General features: G+C 51.7%; 1 protein-coding gene across 1 annotated transcript in view; it reads left to right on the top strand.

The window, feature by feature from the left end:
* The first annotated feature begins 9,447 nt into the window (after window positions 1-9,447).
* SAMD11 (sterile alpha motif domain containing 11) overlaps window positions 9,448-23,185 on the top strand; it is an 81,899-nt gene continuing 68,161 nt past the window's right edge. The window contains exons 1-2 of the mRNA XM_062507587.1: window positions 9,448-10,709; window positions 12,217-12,308. Coding sequence (XP_062363571.1) covers window positions 9,923-10,709; window positions 12,217-12,308 — 879 coding nt within the window. The 5' untranslated portion in view covers window positions 9,448-9,922. The remainder of the gene's footprint in view (window positions 10,710-12,216; window positions 12,309-23,185) is intronic.

The following is a 23,185-nucleotide window of genomic DNA, read 5'->3' as shown; positions in this document are numbered from 1 at the left end:
TGGGCACGCACACACACAAACACACAGACAACACACAGACACAAACACACAGACACATACAGAAACACACAGACACACACAGAGACATACGCACAAAAAAACCAGAAACACACAGACACAGAGAGGCACACAGAGACACGCAAAAACACACACACACAAACACACACACAAACACACACACACACACACACACAAACACACACACACAAACACACACACAAACACACACAAAAACACACTCAGCTCTGGAAGCTGGACTGCAGAACTGTGGGGCTGTGGCTCACTTCAGCTCTTGCTCGTACCTGAGATCAGGTGAAAGCGAGGCACTCGTTTGTGTGGGACAGCTTTTGGACTTTGGCTCTGTGCTTGTCTGCTTGGGTTCCAGTAGTGCCCAGCCTGGGCTGTGCGGTGGGGTCAGAGCTGTGGCATCCTGCCAGCCACACTGGTCCTGATGAAAAATGACTCGAAATCCGCAGGGCAGCACTGTTACACGATTTACATTTATTACATTTTTGTTGAGTCACCATATGCAAAGTTGGATTTTTAGATAAAACTGAATGCAATCCCCAGGCTGACCTTATCTGCTGTCACCGGCTGTGTTGTGTTCCTAGGATACCTCTAATCCAAGGATTTCCTAGTGCTTTCCAGACGTTCATTAACATTTCAGCCTTATTTCAGCTCGTCTGATTCCTTGCATGCAAATTCCTCGTGAGCCCAATCGGTTTGGTTCCCTTGGAAGTAGCCAGTGTGACCATGGTCCTCCATGGATTTTGTCCCTGGGATTGGGACACGAGCCTGCTCCAGGTGCTGGGACAGGAACCCCAGGACATCAGGGCAAGGCCTGATTAGTTGGCTGACTTGTCACAGGGAAGTTCCCCCATTTGTGGGGCATTTTCACAGCGTGTGGGGGGAATGCTTCTGTTTGTGATGGGGATTCAAGACTCAGGTTTCCTTTCTACACCTTCTGGCCTGGCCTGTCCTTTGGATGGAGGAGAGCTCCTGGCTGCTGCTCTCCCCGGAAAGCACAGGCACTAAACCCTGATCCTCTGAGACAACTCCAGGGTCCCCACATGTGACAGACAGGCCTCCCCCATTTCTTCTGCAAGGACAAGCAACTCATAATTCAGCCTCACTCCTGATAGCTGGTCCCTGTGATTGTTAAGGTGCCTTTCAGACTTGAAACTTCTGTGCTGCTTGCAGGGTATTAGCCAGGTAAAAAAGAGAGGGAGCACCTCTCCCATCCTGATCAGAGCTCCTTGGACACAAGGGAAAACAGGCAGCAATGGAAATATTTTTTAGTTATAGTTTAGCTGTATAGTGTTTATTATTTCTCTCTTGGTGTCCCCTGATTGTCTCCATGTCTAGGTTCCCCAGAGCTCCTGAACTCTGTTCTCTCTCCCTCTCATCCCCGCTCTCAAGAAGTGAAACCATGCCCCAAAAAGCTCAGAGATGACTCCGGGGCTGTGTCAGGGCAGGCAGGTGAGGAGAGACACTAGGAGGGAACTGGGGCTCTGCACATGCAGAGGGGAGATGGGAAATGCTAAGGAGGGAGAGGTGCTCAGCAGCACTCAGGGCTGCTAATTATCCCACACTCCTGCTTATCCTCAGGAGAGCCAGAGAACTCTCCCTTTGATCCTCCTGCATTTCATCTGATAATTGGATGGGGGCTCCAGAGGTTGCTGCTGAGGGTTTTTGGGAGCTGAGGGAAGGAGGTGTCTTGAATCAAAGGACAATCCCAGGGGTATTTCCAGTGCTCTGCCAAAGGAGTGCCTGGGACACCACTCGCCTTCCTGTCCCTGTTGAGGTACTGCTAAGGTTTATTTGTGTTGTCTCTTGAATGGCCTCTTCTTTGTCACATACATCCTTATGGTTTCCCTTTTTTAGTCCAGTTTCATGCGGAATGGAGCTAAATGTTTATTTCGTCCTGCTTTGAAGAGGTTGGAATTGGATTATGTTTGTGTCTCATTGCTGCAGTCCTGTGTGACCATTCCAATAAATAGATTTACTGATACAGGTGCATTTTGTGGTAGCTACTGCAGCAGCAAGTCTGAAGACAGCTCCAAGAACATCCATGGAAAAGGAATTTAGAATCCCAAAGGCTGATAGCTCCAGAGGGAAGGAAGAGCTGTGTTCACCCAGGAATGTGACAGGAAGGAGCTTGTTCCCCACCATGCCCAGGTCCTCAGGAGGTACAACAAGAGCAGAGTGCCTTTGTCTCCTCTAAAATGTTGTGTTTCCTCCTGAGGAAAAGGTTAATATTTTTCCCAAAGCAACCCCAAACCCAGTGTCTCTGGAAGTGCCGATATCCCAACCCTCTACCCTGGGCCAAACATTGGAATTTCAGTTCAGGACTGGTAGGATGATCTCAAACTGGTTCCCAGTGCAGGCCCCACACTCCTGGACTTGCTGGATGTGAACTCTGCTCCACACAGAGCAGGACAGCGAGCAAATGTGGAGGAATTTCAGATATGTGTGGCTGAAAGCTCAGCAGACACATTGCTGTGCTGATCTCCATAAGCAAGGACAGATTCTCTGTTGTTTTTGGAGTTGAAATTTGGGACTGGTTTTATGGGGTTTTTTTGGAAGAAGGGAAGAGAAAGAATGGGAGGCTCAGCCCAGAATAATGTAGATATAACATCCCTAAGCAAATCTGTCTTCCTGGATTTGTACCTGAGCTTCTCAAAGTTGACACTAAAAGGGTCACATTAATTTCATAAACAGAGAAATCAATGGTATAATTTGCATTACTGCATTTGAAATTCCAAATCTGATTAATATTATGCATAAAAGGACATGGGTGCACATGGCCAATGTGTGTTTGTGTGCACGTGTGTGCAAACACAGATCTCTCCTAACAAACACAACACATTTGTGCTGCTCGGAAGGTTAATCCAGACTGGGACTTGATTTCCATTTTCACTCAGCAAGAGCTGATCCAGTCCTTGGAGTTCTAGCAGAAATGCTGAATGGATTGGAGCACCAGGCATTCTTACAGTCAAACATAGAGAATTCCCTGGTGAGTTATGCTGGGGCTGCTCTCTCAGGTATCAGCAGGAGGCAGGGGGAGAATCCTGTACTCAATAATTCATGGATCCATAAAGATTCTTTTTGAGCAAGCAATAATTCTTTGGAAATTAAGGCTAATTAAAAGCAGTACCATCCTTACAAATGCACTCAGTTACTTGGTTAGGACAATTTTATATTTGCTTCCTGTGCTGCTCCCATGTACACCCTAATCAGTGTTTGGCTGTAGTTGTGAGTAGAAACCATAGCAGAGAGACAGACCCCTGAAAAACTGGGCTCTAATAGACTTGAGAGTCTCCTGGATATTTTACAGTGCTTTAGGCTTTTTTATTCTGGGGTCAGTACAGCTTTAGCCCCTGAGCAGTGGTTTATGGCTGATGGGTGCAGAACTTGGGTGAGAAGTGCCTGCTGCTTGCTGGATTTAAAAAGGATGACAGGAACTTTAAAAGATCTCTTTCCTCTGCTCCTCATCCTCAGTGATTGGCCTCATTTTTCCCCCCAGCCTTTCCCAGGTAATCAGGAAGGAAATGTGTGCTGGAAGCAGGGGTGCCACGTCTGGACACAGCAGTTTGGGCTAAAGGAAGACGTGTGACAAACAAAATCCTCCTCTCCTGCAGTAAACAAAACAGTCATTTGTATTTGCCGGAGAGTTCAGATAATAATTTTATGCATCAGCATTAAAACGACTCGTAAACAGCTTGCTCTGACATTTCTGCCTTTGTCACGTGTGCTGTGTTACTGCTCACAATTCCCTGGTTTTGCTCAGTGATTGAGTTATTGAGCTCGAGAGAAACAGAGCTCTGGAAATCCACAGAATGGGATGGAAATGCCTCAGGAGTTTCACAGAGACGTTTGCTCCCAGGCTGGTGAGCAAAGCACCTGAGTTTGGAGTCCCCAGGTGCTGCTGCAGTGCCACGGTGAAGCAAAACAGGCAGAGACAGAGGTTGGAATGCCTGACTCCACATGTAGAAAAGATCCCATTTGGAAGTCTGACAACAAATAAAACTCAGTGGTAAGCAGCTGCAGCAGCAGCCTCTCTGTCCACACTGCATTGCCTGTGAGGAGCAGAGAAGTTGCTCCTCTTCTGAAAAACTCAAATCACCATGACAAGATCCAAATATGCAAACGCCTATTTACATGTTTTCTGAAATTCTCCTTTGTTTTGTTTTGGTTATCCCTTCCTTATCTCTTATCTAAGTTTCTGTTTGATTAAAGCCCTCTGTTGCAGCGTAGTCATGGCAGCAGGTTTATATAAAGTAGTCTGTTTTTATGGGATTGTAGGGTTTAAAAGAAATCTGAACCAAACAAGATGAGCCCTCGTGTGGTCCTGACCCAGGACCTCAGAGTGACGGAGCTGAGTGAGGACTGAGTACAAAGTCCTTGGTGTGTGTCTGTGAGTTCACTGCTCATGCCTGGGACTGGTTGTGGAGATGTTTTTGCATGTGTTTTGTTCAAATATAACAAATGTGTAGAAGGGATCATGTTCTGGTCACTGTGATGCTGGAGTTGCCTTCCTGAATTCACGTAATCCATGAAACAACTGCAGGGAAAGCCCAGCAGCAGTGAGGAGTCCCTACAGAAACACAGATCTGTGCTGGGGAGCTCCTGGGGGATGTCCCCTCAGAGTGCCACTGGGAATTCAGTCACATTTGGCTCCGGCAGAGGCCCAGTGTGCTGGGTCTGTCTGCACATCCAGCTCCTCACTGCTTAACCAAACTCACTCAGCTAAATTCCTGGAGGGATTTGCACCCTGCTGGGGTGCAGCTCTGAGGTGGAGAGGTGCTGGCTTCTAATCCCAGGGCAGTGACTCCACTGCACCAGTTTCTAAAAAGGAGGAGAATCAGAGCAACACGAAACCTCTCCACAGAAACACTCAGTGATTTAAAAACTTCAGAAGATGTTGGCTCTAATTAACGTGTTGGGAGCTGGGAGCCAGCTCAGGTAGCACTGCAGCACCTCCTAAATTGGTCAGGACAGGTTCTACTGAGCCCTTAATTTGATCTTCCTGGTATGTATTAAAAGCAGTCACACCTTGATTACACCAGACTCTTCTGGCACATCACTTCCAAAGGATTCCTGAAAAAGGCTCATCTGTCTCACCCCAAAAATCTGCTCCGTGCACTCATGTTTATGTTCACCTGTGAATTACAGGAGTCACCCATGGCTTATTTTTTTATGGCCCTGTTTGGTGCCAGGAGGGCACACCTCATGTTATCTGCTTTTCAGTGGTCACTAATTTCTTCTGGTTGTAACCTGGCCATAGATTGCAGCCAGCCACACATTCCTGGACAGGCAGTTCTTCCGTGTGTCCATTTTTTGTTAGGATGACTGTAGGAGGGAAGGCAGGCAGGAAGTGGTGTTGGGACACAGCCAGGCTTAATGAATCCAATGTGAGCATCAGATCAACATCTCCTGATGCACTGAGGTTTTCTTAGCAGTGGGCAGAGAGGAATAAAGTTTTTAGGAAAAGGGGAATCTGGTGGATGCCTTATAACACTGATATCTTTCACACCAGTTACAAATTAGCAATAAATAACCTCTAAGGAGAGAGGAAGAGACAAGGGAGAAAGATGCATTTTTAATTGCAGTGTGCACAGAGAATGGTTAATGCAGAGAGGAGGACAGGGAGGTGCCCAGAGACTGGAGATGCAAAGGAGGCAGCTCTTGCCTTAGGAAAGGGCCAGAGAACTGTTTGATACTTAAGGTTTATTCCATTGTCAGGGATTTTTTTGCACCAGGGATGCATCACTTGAGTGTAATTGAACTTGTTTTCCAAAAAAATGTTATGGGGATGGACACTGAAGAGGGAAGTTACTAAAAATTTGTCATTGGTTTTAATGGAAATAGATTTGTGCCCTTATTATTTAGGAGAAAGGAGCAGCTGGTTTAGAATTGGAGTCCTTGCCTCCCAAATAAAAGTTCCTTCACTCCTTCCCAACAGACATCCAATTCCTCCAGCTTTTTTTGAGTTCTGCTCTACCCAGACTGTTAATAGAGCTGTACAGGGCGCTGGCAGGGAGCTGATTTGGAAGAGGCATTTTGTGAACATGGTTGGGTAAGCAGAGAGTTTCTCAAATCACTTGTCCCAGGCTGTTCTGGGGGCAGCCAGAACACCTTCATTAGGGAGGGGGGGCACGCAGATTCCAGCTCTGGCTGGTGCGTGAGCCCACAGCACCATGACACTTCTTCCCACCAAGGCAGAGAAAGCTCCGAGTTCCACAGTGCTCCATTTCCACTCCAACAAAGGGCAGGGCTCTGTAGCAGCGGGATTAAAAGGGGAGCAGCCCAGCAGCTCCTGGGAAAGCATTTTTTTCAGAGGCAAAGCCCTTTCCAGTGTCCTCCTTCCCAACCTCCCTCCCCTGAACAGCAACCTGTATCCTCTCCGAGTGCTGGCCTGTCAGAATATCTCTGCTAATGAAGCAGTCTGGCCTGAGGCTACTCTTACTGCAATCCCCAGCCCCGAGCCTGACTCTGGCTGCTCACACGGAGCACAGAGCTGGGCTGCACCCGGCAAGGAGGAAAGGACACAAGCAGGGAATCCTGGCTGTGCCACAGCCCTGGTGTCCCCGAGATTGCGGGAGAGACTGAGGGACGGCTCTGGCTGGCTCAGGAGGGGCTGGTGTGGCTCTTTGGTCTCCTCCCCTGTCCTTTGGTAGTGGCAGTGACTTGGTAGGGAGAGGATTGGTTTATGGATGAAATCCATGTTGGATTGGTTTGTGGATGGATCCAGGAGCTCTGGATGGAATCTGTGCTGGATACTGCAGGGACAGGAGCTCTGGATCTCTTTTTGGGCTCAGGTTGCTTGTCTGACAGGTAGCTGGGTTTCTCTCTCCTCCCAGCCTCAACCTGTCTTTCCTGTATCTGCAGCGAGGACCTGAATCTGCAATGAGGTTTTAAAACAGCTCAAAGGACCTTTGATCTTAGTTAGAACCTAACTTAGTTAGAGGTTTACTGGAACACATGTAAATAAATTACATTTAGGAAATTTTCCCTTCTTCTATTGGTTGAATAGTGGAGGAGCATCCAGGATAAGTAATTTGTCCCTGAAACCGATGATAGGATGTGGAGGAAAATCTTTCTCTCTTAGGTTTAAGAGCTGTGCTGGAAGCATTATCCCCACTTAGAAAACACTTTCTGGCTCAGGTAACTCTTCGTGGTTGTTGACACATTTGACCTGAGAGAAAGGTTTTGTTTCAATCCAAGGTGATGTATCCCAGAGGTGAGGAACTGAATGTTGAAAAATGATCACTATTTACTCTGTTTGCTGTGCTAGTGCCTCTGTGAGCAGATTAAGAATCATGCTTTCACTTTGCCAGGCACCCTGGAAACACACAACAAAAACCCACGGAGATCCCTGCCCCCAGACTGGGAAACCTGCTCCAATTGCTCCGTGTGCAGTTTGCAGGGCGTACCTGGCTCCCCTCTAACCACATGTGCCTGGATTTGCGTGGTGCTCTCTGATCTGCTCTCCAGTGGTGAATCTGTTTACACTAATCCCAAAAGCTCTGCTATTAAAGAGGTTGGAGCTGAACAACTCCAGGCTCTGCTGCTGAACTCGGCCAGCCAGCCAGAGCTCTTGCTCTTCATTACAGGCAGCACTCATTAGTGACTCCAGGGCTTCTAAGAGGCTGGTGGGATCAGTCTCAATCTATGGCTCTTGCACCCCCCCAAACCATCCCGAGTTGTGCCAGAACACCTTCCCTGTGTCAGAAAGGTTCCTGCAGGATCGAGGCCACTCCTGTGCTGCTCTCCTGTGACCTCTCCTGGAGGAAACATGGAGCCTTCCTTTGGAGAAGGCTTTGGCCAAGCTGTCCCTGCGCTTGGAGGTGGAGCTTCCATTGGGAATGGAGGTGGAAGAGTAATAATCATGATGGCTGTAAAAGAAGGAAGCTTTGAGAAAAAAAAATCCCCACTCCCTCATAAAAAGTGAAAATAAATCAGGCCCAGAATGCTGAGTTCCAAAGAAGATGGAGTGAAGGGAAGTCTGAAGAAGATGCCAAGGCTCTCAAGAGCCCAGTGCAGTTGGATGTGTCAGGAATGAAGGTTTCTGAGAGCTAAGAGTGAGCCCCTCTCACCACACAGCCCCTCACCTACCCTCCATCCAGAATCCTCTGACTGCCACGGAAATGTCTGTGTCTCCCACAGCCTCTTCCAAGCATTTTCCTTGGATCATTAGGTGATAATAGAAAGTGATTTTCCCCCTGTCATCTTGAGCAATCAGAAGCATTAAGAATAAGAGCCTAAGCCTGAAAGCCTAAATGAGAGGGTTTGATAGGTCTGTGCCTCCTTCATTAGAGCCAGAAGCAAAGATGGATCCCAGAGCTGGAGTTCCTTGAGAAGAAAATGGCAAGGAACAAGGATCATGGCCAGGTAGCATCACGAGAAAACTGAGAAGTGACAGAGGCAGTTACTGCTCAGAAGTGTTGTCATACAGCAAAACCACTTCTCACTGTCTGGAAGGCAAAGTCAATCTGCCCCCACCTCACCCTGCAAGAAGGCAAGTCAGGAGACACAGCTTGGGACAAAGCTGGGAACTTTGTGCTGTTCTGAGAGCTCTGAGGCAGAGCTCACACAGAACCCTCACTGTTCTGCCTCCTGGTAGAGACTCGTGGGCCACATTTCTTGTTGCGTGTTTAACGGGATAATTCATTTTTGTTTCCCTCCTGGGTAGGATTCTTTCTGCCCAGTCAATACCACTTTAGCATCCAAAGGCTCCATCTTGTTGAGGTGACACATGCCTGTAACAACCATACAACTTCATTTTGGGCCACCTTGTCCTCTCGGGGCAGTTCCACACCAACCTCCTGTCGTGTCTGCCACAGCCTGTGATGGAAAACAAATTCACTCTGTGTGTCCTAAGCCTCACTCCATCCATCCATCCATCCATCCATCCATCCCCACATGGAAAAGGGAAGCCTGGAGCCAGGTCCCGGCCACCGGGGAGAGCGAGCATCCTGCATGGGTGTGCAGCGGGGTGGGCAGCAGCGGGGCTCGGCCGTGTCCCCGCGGGGCCGGGGCAGCCCCGGGTGGCCCCGGGTCCCTGCCGGGCTGGCGGCAGCCGGCGCTGGCCCCGCCGTCCGTCGCTCACCCCCTCGCCGCCGCCGGCGCGGCGCTTCCCAGCGCCTCCGCTGTTTAAATGGGCCAAGTTAGAGAAGCGGCGGCGGCGGCGGCGGAGGGAAATCTTGTTTGGTTGGAGTCTCCGAACTGTGCGGTGACTTCTGAGCACCGATCAATACGTGTCTGTCCCGGCTCGGGGGGCCCAGCCCAGCCCGGCGCGGCGCTCGGGGGCAGCGGGCGGCGGCGTGGGGAGCGCAGAGCTGGCGGGGATGGCACTGTAGATTGTCCGTGTGTCTGTGCGTGTGTAGATGTGTTTGTATTTATAGATAGATATATATATACACAGAGGGATAAGCAGCGTAACACCGCGCTTCTTAAAATTCCCCGCAGGAGTGGGGATTAAAACCCAACTGGCGGGGATCATAAAGGCTTCGGTGGGAGCGGGGCGAGTCTGCAGCGCAGGTGAAGGTGGGCGGCCCCGGGGAAAGTTCGCCGCCGCCCGGGTGTCTGGAGCCCCGCGGGCAGAGCCGCCACCGGCCGGGGCTCCGTCCTCCCGGCGGGCGCCGGCGGGGCGGGGAGGGGTCGCGGAGCGGCGGCGGGGGCGCAGCGTTTAATTTTAATTATTGCATATAAATAAATAAACCAGGTGTCAGTTTAAAGGAAGCAGGGGGGCAGGGTGAAAGGGGGCTGGCTGGGCGGCGGGGAACCCTCCAGCCTGGCGAGAAGGTGGGTTGATCTAGGGGAATCAATAAGCTTTTTTTTTTTTTTTTTTTTTTTTTTTTTTTTTTTTTTTTCCTCCTTAAACCAAAATAATGTCTACGGCAGCAGAGACCTCTCCGAGATGTCAGGTATTAGTCCGGAGGGGCAGATCTGCGAGCCACACAGCAGCTCCCGGGTCTACGGTACATTAGGCTCTCCGTGGGAGAGGGATCCCAGACAGCTCTGCTGGGGAGCCAGCCCAGGAGATTTGTTAGCGGGCTGCTCCGGGGGATACCAGCTACCTCCGGCACCCGAGCGCCAAAGGTGCTTCTGCTGCTGCTGCTGCTGCTGCTGGCGCATTTCATCCAAACTCCAGCCAGAGCGAGGGCAAGTTGAACCGGAGACATTGGAGCCACTGTGCTTTGGAGAGACGAGGGCGCACGGGGAGCGCGGCGGCACCATGCCTGCTATCAAGAAGGAGCGACTTGACAGGGAAGAGATGGCCCTGGCAGCTTTTAACCAGCCCATGGAAACCTTACCTGACTACCTCGCCCCTCTGGCCGCCGCTGCCATTCCGGTGGTCACCCCGCACCCGCCGGCTTACGAGCAGATCTTTGCCCACCGCGCGTACCTGGGCTTCCACGAGCCCCACCACCCCCACCCGCACCACCCCCATCACCTCCCCGAGGACCTGATGCTGGAGAGGTTTTCCTCCATCCCGGATTTCCAGCCCTTCTTTGACAACGGAGAGCCTTGCATCGAGGTGGAGTGCGGGGAGAACAAGGCGCTGCTCTACATCAATAAGTTGTGCCAAGGGAGCAAAGGACCCTCTATCCGGTACCGGGGAGAGTGGCTCACCCCCAACGAGTTCCAGTTTGTCAGCGGCAGAGAGACGGCCAAGGACTGGAAACGCAGCATCAGGCACAAAGGTAAAGGCAGCGCTCGGCCCTGTGCGGGGTCCCCGCTCCTCCTCAGCATCCTCCCTCCCGCCCCCGAGCTCGGAGAGCGGTGTCCGCGGGGACAGCCGAGCCCCCTTCCCTTGCGGCCGTGCCCCCTCCCCGCGCACCCCCGGCCCCTCTCTGCCGGATCCCCGCGACCGCCGAACTTTTCCGAGCCATCTGGGAACGGCTGCCTTTGGGGGGGGAGGAAGGTTTTTAGAAGGGGGGTGGGGGGGGAGGATTTGGGGGGCTCCCCTCTGCTGGAGAGAAGTTTTGTGCAGCACGGGCGGAGATCTGAACAGCGGGCGGGTGGCGTGGTGCGGGCTCGGGGTGCTCGCCCGCTCGCCTCGCCCGCCGGTGCCGGTGGTGATGGCAGTGCCAGTGCCGGTGGCAGCGCCGGAGGTGATGGCAGTGCCGGTGCTGGTGCCGGTGGCAGTGCCGGTGGCGATAGCAGTGCCGGTGGTGATGGCAGTGGTGGTGGCAGTGCCGGTGGTGATGGCAGTGCCGGTGCCGGTGGTAATGGCAGTGGTGATGGCGGTGCCGGTGGCAGTGCCGGTGGTAATGGCAGTGGTGATGGCAGTGCCGGTGGCAGTGCCGGTGGCGGTGCCGGTGGTAATGGCGGTGCCGGCGGTAATGGCAGTGGTGGTGGCAGTGCCGGTGGCAGTGCCGGCGGTGATGGCAGTGCCGGTGGCAGTGCCGGTGCCGGTGGCAGTGCCGGTGGCGGAGCCGGCGCCGCGGGGAGCGGCAGCGCGGCCCGGCCAGGCACCGGCGGGGCGGCGGGCGGGGCGGAGGGGGTGTTCCCCTCGCAGCTGGGTGGTGCGGGACCTCCGCGGCGCCGGCGGCTGCTGACGGGCGCCTGCCCTGCCTCCCTCCCCTCCCCGCCCGAGCCGGCGCCGCAGTCGCGGCTCCGCGGCGGAGCTGCTGCTGCTGCGGGCGGCAGGTGGAGAGCGGGGCCGGGGGGGAACGGCGGGGGCGGGCAGGCAGAGCCCGGGCGGCACGGAACGAGCTGAGAGCTGGAGGTGTCAGCCCGGGGGGCAGAGGAGCGATTAGGAGGTGACTGACACGTCGCCTGGGTTATTGATCTCCCGAGAGCGGGGGCGGCGGGGGGGGCAGCGCTTCGGGGCCGCGCTAATTGTCGCGCATCGCTCCCGTTTCTTTCATGCCTGGGCTCCTGCTGCCTTCGGGAAGCCTCAGTTGCTCCGGGGTGAGTCAGGAGGAGCGGCGGGAGCCGCCCGGGGCCGTGCCCGGTGCGGGCGCTGCGGGAGCGCCTCCGGCCGGGGCTGCGGGGGCTGTGCCCGGCTCCCCTGAGCGGGGACCTGCGGGGGACAAAGTTGGCTGCAGCGGCAGGCGGGGATGGGTGCTGCTAGGCAGGCAAGGGGAGGGTTGTTTATATAGAAGCAGACGCGTGGCTCCCCCTCCCCCCTTCCCTAAATACTTTCCTTTTATAAACGTGCTGATTCTTTTTCTTCTTCTGCTTTTTCTTCTCCTCTGCATATAGGGAAAAGTTTGAAGACTCTTATGTCCAAAGGAATCTTACAGGTACATCCTCCAATCTGTGATTGCCCTGGGTGTCGAATTTCGTCTCCAGTGGTAAGATTATTGTTAAACTATGTGCTTTAGTTAAGACATCTCCCCTCTCCTCTGCCTCCTTCCCTTAAAAAAAAAATCCCTTTGCTTCTGTGTTCATGGAAGCGTGATCTCTGAGGATCACCGAGGCTGCCAGAGCCCTGCCCGCAGTGTGAGGGTTCCAGCAGTGTTAGAGGTGAGCAGAGAGGAGCTTGGAAGCAGAGCAGACGGGAAGAGCAGTGTTTGACCCGAAGGAAGCAGCACTCGGTGGGATTTTTTGGTTTTCGGGGGGAGCTGTGTGTGCGCGGAGGCAAATCACTGAGGAGCCTCTTCCTTATTCCCACCCCTTCGTTTCTGTGCGCTGTGCAGAGGTGTGAAAGCGGCTAAATAAAGAAAAAGGGAAACGTAATTGCACCCACGTGTTAGAGCAGCCACGGTTTACAAACCATCGGTAGGTGAACTGCATGAGGAACAACTCAAATGCTCACAACTTGAGATCGTCCATGGCATAGATCAGTTACGGCTTTTTTAGATCTTTCCTTCCCAGCTTCTTGGTTTTTTTGTGTATTCTTGCTTTTTTTTCCTGAGACTGCCAAAATTTCTCATCAGCATTTTTGTGGAAAAGATGTTGATGCTATAAATAAAAGGCAACTGAAGTAGTAAAGTAAGCCTTAAAACAGTTCATCGTGTGTAAAAATAACCATAAAAATAACATCTAACTGGGAGGGCAGAGCTGTTGGTTTGGGGAGCTGAAGCAGTTCTTGGTCTGAAAGAACAACAACTACTTAGAACATTGCCAGTAGCACTGTGGAAAGATACAGGTGGAAATGAATGTGCTTTTATCCACTGGAAATCAATCATTTCAGGTTTCGTTGCTTGCTTGGGCTCGAGTGGACAATCTGTGTTTGCATGCAGCGTCTCTGTGATTGGGAATGACAGAGCTGGGAGTTGCTGTCCTTCCTGCGTGGTGTCTGTGCATGCATGGCTGTGTCACACATCCCCACATCCCCGTGGCAAGGGGCTCGGAGCAATAATCAACATTTCCATAAATTAATGGGGAGATGTGTCCTGCCTGTGTGCTGTGGCAGCAGCCACCCCACAGCCTGCCATTTGACACCAGGTGTGCACTAAGCTGGCTCTTCCCAGCTCCTGGAGTTTGTGGGACAATGTGTGACGTAGTGGGAGCAGCTTTCTCCAGCTGGGAGGTTTGTCTGTGCTTTAGTTGCCAGCTGTGTGCCTCAGAGCCAAAACTGTGCCAGTGACAGGGATGTGCCGCTCTTGTGGGGATGCTGACAAGTGCCTGGCCAGGTGATGCTGGCTGCTGGATGTTTTCTGGGCTAGCAGTAGCCAAAAGGTCATAGTCACACTTACCTAGCAGCAACATTTTCAGGAGTTGTGTAGGGGTCCTTCCAGATGGGAGGACAGGTGTGCATGAAACCAGTGTCTGGTACAGGCTTTGAGAACCGGATTTGCAAGCACAGACAGAGGGAGAAAGGTTGGTTGGTGCTGTTTTGGGAAAGGAGAAATAAATCTTTCTGGACTTGGCTCCCACTGCTTCCCCAGCGGGGAAAGGGGGTTTGGATGTCAGAATGGGCACAACAAGGCCAGAGCTCAGTGAGCACTTGAGTGAGAACTGTGTTCTCAGTGCTCCCTGCACTTTCTGTGCTGTACTTAGTGCATGTCCCCGACTGAAGGACAGTTCCACACTTTGAACCTGAAGTCTTTTAGTAGTGTTTTGTGGTAGCTGCATACACTGCACATCCAGAAGAGTCACACCAGGAGGAGGATTAGGAATTGGGAATGGTTTATATTTCCCCATTTAGTGACTGTCCATTCAAACACCACTGAGATTCAAGGGCTGATTCTACTCAAAAGTGGAAATGCTTTATATTTTATAGTGCAGATAGAGACTTGCAGTGCCTGGTCCTTGTGTGATCCGGTGGGGGTGCGGAGATGGGGAGCTGATCCTGTCTGCAGCTGCTTCCACTGCTCTCAAATCAGTCCTTGGACAGCGGGAACAGGCCAGGAAAACTCAAGCAGCTCCTCTGGAATGGGGCAAAGCAGCCGCCTTTGGGGTTCTGCATGTCTGTCCGGCAGCAAAGGCTCCCGGGGCTGAGCCCGGCTGTCCCTGCGGGCACGGTGACACCGAGTGTGTCCCCTGCCCCGAGCCAGGCGGCAGCGCCGGGGGCTGCGAGCCCCTGCCCGGCTCCCTGCGGTCGGGGGGAGAGAGGAGGGGTCGGTCTGGAGAGGAAATTGCAGCGAGCCGCAGCCCCCGGCCCGGACTGAGCCCCCGGTTCCCCCCGGCCGCCGCTGGCGCCGCGTCCCCCGCCCGTGTCCCGGAGGGGCCGGGGCTCGGAGCCCGCCCCCGCCGCTGCTCGCTGCTCGTTCGCCGCAGCTGCAGACGGGGCCGGCGCCGGGCCCCGCTCCGCCACCGACCGCCGGTTTCCTGCTCGGCTCGGGGGAGCGGCCCCGCCGGCGCCTCCGCCCCCGGGCTGGCGGCTGGCTGTGCATCCATCCGTCCATCCATCCATCCATCCATCCTTCATCTGTCCATCCGTCCATCCATCCATCCTTCATCTGTCCGTCCATCCATCCCTCCGTCCATCCATCCATCCATCCATCATCCATCCATCCATCATCCATCCATCCATCCCTCCATCCATCCTTCATCTGTCCATCCATCCATCCATTCATCCATCCATCCATCCATCCATCCTTCATCCGTCCATCCGTCCATCCATCCATCCTTCATCTGTCCGTCCATCCATCCCTCCGTCCATCCATCCCTCCGTCCATCCATCCATCCATCCATCCATCATCCATCCATCCATCATCCCTCCATCCATCCTTCATCTGTCCATCCATCCATCCATTCGTCCATCCGTCCTTCATCCATCCATCCATCCATCCATCCATCCATCCTTCATCCATCCATCCATCCATCCATCCATCCATCCATCCATCCATCCTTCATCCATCTGTCTGTCCATCCATCCATCCATCCATCCATCCATCCATCCATCCATCCCCTCCCTACGTGCTGGGATGTGGGAAGGGCTCAGTGTTCTTCCCAGGGTCAGGGTGTGGGCACAGCCATGGGTAAGCAGGGTCTGCCCCTGGGCTTTGTGCCCTCACAGAGGTTTTTGCCATCTGGATGGGAGAATGGCACAGGTTCCTTCAGTTTTGGGGAGACACAGGATGCCAGACCTTCCCAAAGTGAGCTGCCAGATGTGAACAGGCCCTCCACGTTTGTACTTGTCAGTTTTGGGCAGGCATAGTTCATCTTGTTTGGAGTTTTGGGTGGATTCCAGTCTGTCCTGGTGAAACCCATGAGCCCCTCCAGGGCTCCCTCTGCTCCAAACCCACCTGTGCATTCTCTCCATCTCCCCTTCCAGCCCACAGCCAGGGCTGCTCTTGGAAGGGCAGTGGGCTGCTACAGCCAGAGGGAGAGGGGAACAGCTCTGGAATCCTTACTGATGAGCAAAATTACCTCAGATTTGTGAAGCCCAGCATCACACACATCCAGGAGAACAGTGGAAGGGCAGACCTTGATACACATGATTGTTTCCCTTATCAGAGCGTGACCCTTGCTGTGTTTGCCATTCTGGTAGTGCTGCCTCTGAAAGGGAGTTAGGGCTGGAGATTGGCTGCTCCTCATCCTCTTTTCCCATCCTTTCTTGGACAGGGTGTCTGTTTGAATGGTGGCCCTTATGAGGTTCAGGGTTTGGGGCACAGGTAGGGAAGGAAAGACCCATTTCCCCAAATCTCTTGTGACATGACAACATTCAAACAAAGCCAAACAAAAAGAGCAATAAATGATGTTTGGGTTTTACCCCATCTCCATCGCATGCAGAGACGCAGGGTGGGTGTGCAGGGCTGGGGCACTGACAATGGGAATTGATTTGCTTGCTGGGATCATGTTTTGCTCTTGGTTTGATTTATATATGATTCCCTTTATTTGCTGCTTTTTGCTTTTTGTCATCGTGGTTGTTGTTTTCCTTTGCTGCCCTGAGGTTCAGGCATCAGTCCAAGACTTTGTCAGGGATGGGAAGAGGAGCTGTCTGCTGCTAACTTCAAAAATGCCAGTAATGAGCAAAATCTGTTGTTTAGCCCTGAGGTTTCTGAGCCTTCTGGTGCCAGTTTTGGGTGCAGGGGTGGAAGGCAGCTCCGTGTCACCCCAAGGAGTGGCTTTGTGTCACCAGTGGTGCTGGGCTCTTGGCCTGCATCTCCCTTCTGGCCTTCCCTGGTGTTCCCCTCCTGACTGCTCCACGGTTTCCTTGGAGAGACAGCAGCAGAGCAGCACCTGGGCAAGGAAGGGAGGTCCTCGGGCTACTGAGTGTGGTGGGATCCAAATTCAGAGGCTTTGACCAAAAGGGGAATCTCCCACATTGGGCATGAGTCTTCCAGGAGAACTTTCCCATGGTAAGAGGACTTACTGTGCCTGCTAGAGAATTTCCTTGGCTGCCTGCAGAAGCAGGATTAATTCTGAAATTTCACTGTTAACTGAATAGATTAGATTTAGGATCCTTTCTGAGCTGCTGTGGGCTTAGGGATGGGAGCTGGAGAATGTTGGGGTTTGTGTGCAGAGGGCTGTTTTCATAACTTTGCCTTTGTGTCCCTTGGGGCTGCCTCATGAATGTGGAGAAAGCCCCTCTGTAAAGCGGACTTGTAAACCTCCAAATCCCCCCAAGGTCTTTGGCACAGTCTGTTGATTTTTATTTGTGGTTTCATGCTGATTTGGCTTGTTGCTTTTAATCCAGCACATTTTAGTTCAGGTTAGTGTTTGTTGGAGGTTTTGGAGATAGATGGGCTTTTTTGTTTGTTTGTGGGCGTTTTTTGGTTCTGTATTGTTTTTGTAAAGGACTTGACCTGGGTGGATTTTAACCTGTGTTGTACTGCAGACTTGCAAGTTCAACTTGAATTCTTAACAGAAGTTGATTCAAACTCTGCCAGATTTCAGCTTTATGGAGGAACTGAAGATAAGGTGAATCCTGCTCTGAAATGGGGTGAGAGGCTCCCAGAGCCCATCCAGGGCTGGGCAGGGGTGCTGAGTTAGGGTGCTGCTGCTGTCACAGAAAGTCCCTAAAACCCACTGCTTGGGGGTGTCAGAGAGTGCTTCCAAAAGGGGGTTTTCAGGGGCAAACAGCTGGAAATGGGAATCAGCATGGCTGGGAGAGGAGCTCTGGAATGCTCTGTGTGTTGGAAGTTATTGCTGATGGTCCAAACCTGCTCCTGGGCAGGGCATACTGCAGCTGCCACTGTCAGGGGGCTGGAGGGTGGTGCTGCCCCAAGAAAAGGAGCAGTTATTGTTCTGTACAGAGGCACAACAAACCCAGATCAATGGCACTGACGGGTGCCAGCACAATGCTGAAGGATTTAATGTTGTGGATTATTAAATACCCTCTGGAAAGGAAAATATTAATTGGATTGCAGGCTTGTGAGTGAACAGCAGAGATGTAGAAGCAGCTGTGGCTTAGGAAAATAATTTTCTTTTACAGGGGGCTTTAAGGAGCTCCAGGAGGGCGAGGTTTGCCCTCATGCAGGAGCTGGGGTGAAGATTTCTGTTCTTCCAGGGAGCAGTGAGGAGCCAATGGAGGCGAAAGGTCTCGTGTGATGGAAGGGCAGAGGAGAAGCCATGTGTGGGGTCAGTGCTCCTGGAAACCAGGCCTGGAGACCTGCCTGGAAAGAAGGAAAGAAAATTCATGCTGGGTTTGGTGTGTGAGGGTTCTCTGTGGAGGGAGCAGGTCTTCTGGGATGCTCTAAGAGGGGACCCCTGACCCCACAACCAGCATGGGGCTGATTCCCTGGAAGTACCCTGGGCTCTGCTGTAGGAAAAGGCAATTTCTGAGCCCTTGGCCCCTCTGGGGACATGGCTGACCCAGGAAATCTGCATTTGCAGCCAGCACTGCTGCCTGGTGCTGGAATTCTGCTGCTCTGAGGAAAAGAAAGTGAGGCCTGGGAAGAGAGACAGACAAATAAATGTAGAGAAGCAGGGCAAGCAGCATCATCTCGTTAGTGCCGTGTCAAGGGCAGCGTAAAGGTGACACAGGAGCAGTGATTTTGCTGTCAAAATTATTTAGAGATGTCATTAAACTGCTTAGGGCTGTCTCTGGTGCTTCAGGGCACAGACACCTGGTTTGAATTTGCACTGCTCTGTGTCCAAACTCCCTGGCCTGGCTCAAAGGGAGCAGGGCTCCTCTGGAGCCTGGTGGCAAAACCTGCAGTGAACTGCGAGCTGAAAGGTAAAGGTGACCAAGAGCAGGATGAACTCCCTCATAAAATTCCTTAATTTCAAACAATCAACCAGTTCAGGTCTGCAGGGATGATGAACTTTTCAGAGTGCTCGTTCTGGTTCAGTGATGGGACAGGGAGAGCACAGAGCAGTTTCCTACTGGAAACCTGCTGGAGGTGTCCAGGCCAGCTTGGACACTGGGGCTTGGAGCAGCCTGGGCTGCTGGAAGGTGTCCCTGCCGTGGCAGGGCTGGAATTTAAGGTTCCTTCCAAGCCAAACCAGTCTGGGATTTTATGATTGTCCTTGGACTTTGAAAAAGAAATCCTGCTTTTATTTAATTATTGCTTGGCCAAACTATTAGGCTTACAAAATCACTTTGTTTGCTCTCTGTATTTTTCTTTTTCTACCTCGTTTGTTTATTTGTTTTTCCTTCCCCCCTCCCCCCTTGTGCACTGTCCTGCCCCGTTCCTCCTTTGCCCATGTTGTTTCCTTTATCTGGAAAATGTTTTGCTACTTGGAAGTCCTCGTTTGGCATCTTCCCTCCCTTCTCCCCTCTATTGAAAGGCATCATCTTCACTTCCCCAGCCGAGGAATTCACCATTCTTCCCATTTCAGGGCTGCCTTTTCCTGTCAGGACATGCTCCCCTCCCTGACTCCTGGCAGATGGCACTGGAGCACTCATTACAGGGAGTCCCAAACTTGTGTTTTCCTCTTGAAGAGTTCATGGATGCTGCAGAGTCAGGGGCAGGTTGTGAATAAACCAGAGCATCTCTGCTGTGCTCTCAGCCTGCTGGAGGTGTCTCTATCCACACCGCTGCTCTGCCTGAGCTCTGCATTTCCTTCCTGTTGTTTTTGGCTCTTATTTCAGCCAAACCAGTGAGGACAGGGAGGAAATTACACATTCCCCTGGGTCAGAAATACAATCTGATAAGGGGTTTTCTTGTAACAGTGTCTGAGGATGAGGAGGCATGAATGCAGGGAATTCCCAAGCACTGAAAGGTTCTTGGTCATTTATTTTGCCTCTAGTCCATGGGAAGATACTTTTACTTTTTACATTATTTTGCACATGGATACAAAGCCACAGGATCTGGGAAGGCCATCAAGCCCAGATTTGCCCTGTTTTTTGATTAGCTGCACAGAAATACTGCTGCACATCAAATCCCTCATTTTCAGATGTCAGGAAAGCTTCAATCCCTGTGCAGAGCAGGTTCTTTAATCGTCTACATCTTCAGCAGGGAGGAAGCTCACAGCAGCATCCACCAACCAGCCTGGTCAGTGCAGGCAGTGTCACCCTGGGGTGACATCCACAGGCACCAGGCAGGGCTGAGATGGCAATTCCAGAGAACTGGGAAGCAGGAAACCTTGAGAGCTGTTGGTGATGGAAGAGCCACAGGGCAGGAAATAAAGAACCTGAAACGTTTCTGGTATCAGAACTGCAGTGAAGTTGTGTTTGCTTGGTGCTGCTGCCCAGTTCAGTGCTGGGATTGATTTCAACAGCAGCTCTGGGGTTTTAAAGGACTTCAGCTCACTGGGGTCTCTAAATCACCTCAGCTCCTCTGCAGGAAACTTGACTGCTCCCTTTGAAGAGGCAGAGCTGCCTGCCCTGGGGTTTGTGTTTATCAGAGCTCGGGGGCTGTGCTGCTCACTTGGGACTGGATCCCACCCCAGGGCAGCTCCTGCTCGGCCTCTCCCTGCCCATCTCTGCCCATCAAACCTCCAGAGCTCCCCTGGAACCCCATCCCTGCCTTTTATCCCGAGATGGATGTGATAGGTGCCACTGGCTGTGGGAGCTGCTTTTGCTGGGTTGCCAGGGCAACCAGAGATGGCCCCTGAAGACAGGAAAGGGCAAACATTCCTTTCTGCTACAGTCTGGAGCATCAGTGATTGAATGAGATTAGATGGAATTAGATAATCCTGAAATTCACAGTGATTTGACGCCAGACCTTTATTAAATAAGTAAAAGTACCAGCCCTTATAATAAAAATTAATTCTTTCAGATCAATAACTTTGCCCACTGCTCGTCACAGCTGTGATTCTTGAGATCTCTTTTTCTGTGGCACGGGGTGAACCACACAAACCTGCTTTTTTTAAGTTTTTTTTTTTCCTCTCCCATAGGGGACAATAATATCAATTCCTCTTTTATTTCCCCCCTGTGACTCACCCACTTAACCCTCAAGCACCCTTTCAGAGGAAGGCACTGCAAGGTTCTTCAGGGATGATTCAGTGCACAGGAATTTACAACTCTGGGGTTACTTAAACACTGCATTACTCTTAGGTATTAAAATGTTTTAGAGTTAAAGAAAAAAAAATTAAAATACATTAAAATATACCGTGAATGGCCAGGTAATTTTTTTGTTCCTTGTGTGCTCAAACTCTTGTGCCCTCATCCCTGCCTGGCTCTTCTTGCTCAGCTGCAGAGGGACTGATAACATCGTGTTCACATCTCCAGTAAATGTGGGGTAAAACGGGAGTGCAGGCTGCACTTTGATCACAATCAGCCAAGATTTGCATCAGTCCAACTCTGCTGACTTCTTTTTTATCTTCAGACTGGCAGGGCTCGCATCAGAATCTGCTGTGCACCAGAGGACACCCAACAGAGCATGGAAAATTTGGGGTGCTCCGGGCCTCGAACAGTTCTGGCTTTTCTCAGGCTGCGTTGGCCCTTCCAGAGCAGAGGGTTGATTTATCCAGATGGATTTTTTTGTGGTGCAGCTCCAGACACTCCTGCCGAGGCTGTTGCAGGCACAGTGGACAGTTCATGGTCTCACAGCAGAGCCTGGCTGCTCCTCTGCAGAATGCTTTTAATTCTGAATTAAAATCAAATTCATTTTCTAATTCCTGCATTAGCAGTGTGATTTCTTAAAAAAAACATCTTTGGCTTGAAATTCATCAGCTGCTCATGCAGGTCTGGATCTGGACTTGTTTTTATCACCAATGTGGATCTGGGTTTTTTGGTTTTTTTTTTTGAAGTCTCACCTTGCTGTGATGGATTTCTCAGGAATAAGTTCAGTAATTCTGTGAGGCAGGGGAGCATTTCCGTCCCCTGGCGTGTGCAGAGGGCAAAAATCATCCTTGCTTTGGGAGGATTTAGTTCTGCCTTTGATGTGTCTGCTGTTGTCTTTAAATCACTGTAGGACCTGCAAAAAGTGTGTTTAAAGGATATTTGAAATTACGTGCTCTAAGTTGCTGTGCTTTTCCTTTAGCTGAAAAACTTCCATCCTGAGAGTCATTCTGGTGTTGTGGTGGGACTCCTGCAAGCCCCTGCACTACTTTTCAAGGCAAGCTCTGGAAACAAGAGTGAAAACTCAACTTTCCTCCCATATCATAAGGAAATACTGACAGGGAGAGAGAGGGATGGTCAGAGGAGGCTGAGAAATGGGTGAGGGTGGTGGGTGTTGAGAGCAAATTGAGCTGCACTGGGGAGAACCCCACCCTCACCAGCAGAGCAGGACAAGTCGCTCATTTTTAGGATCCTGGAATCGTGCTTTGGGTTGGAAGGGACTTTAAAGCCCTTAAATCTCATTCCACCTTCCCCAGCCCAGGCTGTTGGGAGGATTCAGGTAGACAGAATTCTCCCTTGCAGGGCTCTGATTCCACATTCACAAAGTTCTGTGGTGTCAGAGCAAATACCTCCAGAAATCCAAGCACATGACGCTGGCACTATTGTCTCAGCAAAAAGAGATATATTGGTTTAACATCTTTTCCATTAACAAGCTTTAATTTACATAAATTATATCACCCTCTGTTAATTTATTATTACTTGTTCAGTTTCCTCTATTTCATTGTTTCTCCTGGGGGTTATAAAATTACTTGGATTATTCTGTTTAAGCTTTTTAAAATACAGTCACAGTGCTGTGTTTTCCCATTTACCTTGTATTTCCTCATTGTTCTGAGGCTCATTAAAAATCTGAGTGAAGTGTCTCAAGAACTTCCCTGGATAAATATTCTGGAAGTCTTTGAGAGCAACTTACCCAAATTTGCTGATTTAAACCCCTATCATTTTGGAAGTTTCTGTTTGGACACCTCCTAATTCACTGCTGGAGTGAAAAGTATTTCAGGGCTGTGCTCAGTGGACTGGGGATGTGGAACATCTGAACCCAAATTTCCATCAGGAAATGCCCTTCTCCCTCCCTCCCTCCCCAGCCAGTTCTGTGCCTGGAGGAGCCTCCCTGGCACTGCTGGCACTGAGGGCTGGGTGTGTGAGCCCTGCCTGGCACGCAGCACCTCGGTGTCCCCGAGCTGTGAAAGCTGCCATATGCTGAGGGATGTGCAGGGGGGGAGAGAGAGAGAGAGAGAGAGAGAGAGAACCTTCCCCCTGAGCTCCCCTGGATGTTCTGGGTTCCCTTTGAGCCCCCCCTGGATGTTCTGGGTTCCCTTTGAGCCCCCCTGGATGTTCTGGGTTCCCCCTGAGCTCCCCTGGATGTTGTGGGTTCCCCCTGAGATCCCCTGGATGTTGTGGGTTCCCCCTGAGATCCCCTGGATGTTGTGGGTTCCCTTTGAGCCCCCCTGGATGTTCTGGGTTCCCCCTGAGATCCCCTGGATGTTGTGGGTTCCCTTTGAGCCCCCCTGGATGTTCTGGGTTCCCCCTGAGCCCCCCTGGATGTTCTGGGTTCCCTTTGAGCCCCCCTGGATGTTCTGGGTTCCCCCTGAGCCCCCCTGGATGTTCTGG

Source organism: Cinclus cinclus, chromosome 23, assembly GCF_963662255.1.
Source record: "Cinclus cinclus chromosome 23, bCinCin1.1, whole genome shotgun sequence".
In the NCBI taxonomy this organism is placed as follows: domain Eukaryota; kingdom Metazoa; phylum Chordata; class Aves; order Passeriformes; family Cinclidae; genus Cinclus; species Cinclus cinclus.
This window is presented reverse-complemented; position numbering and strand designations above follow the sequence as displayed.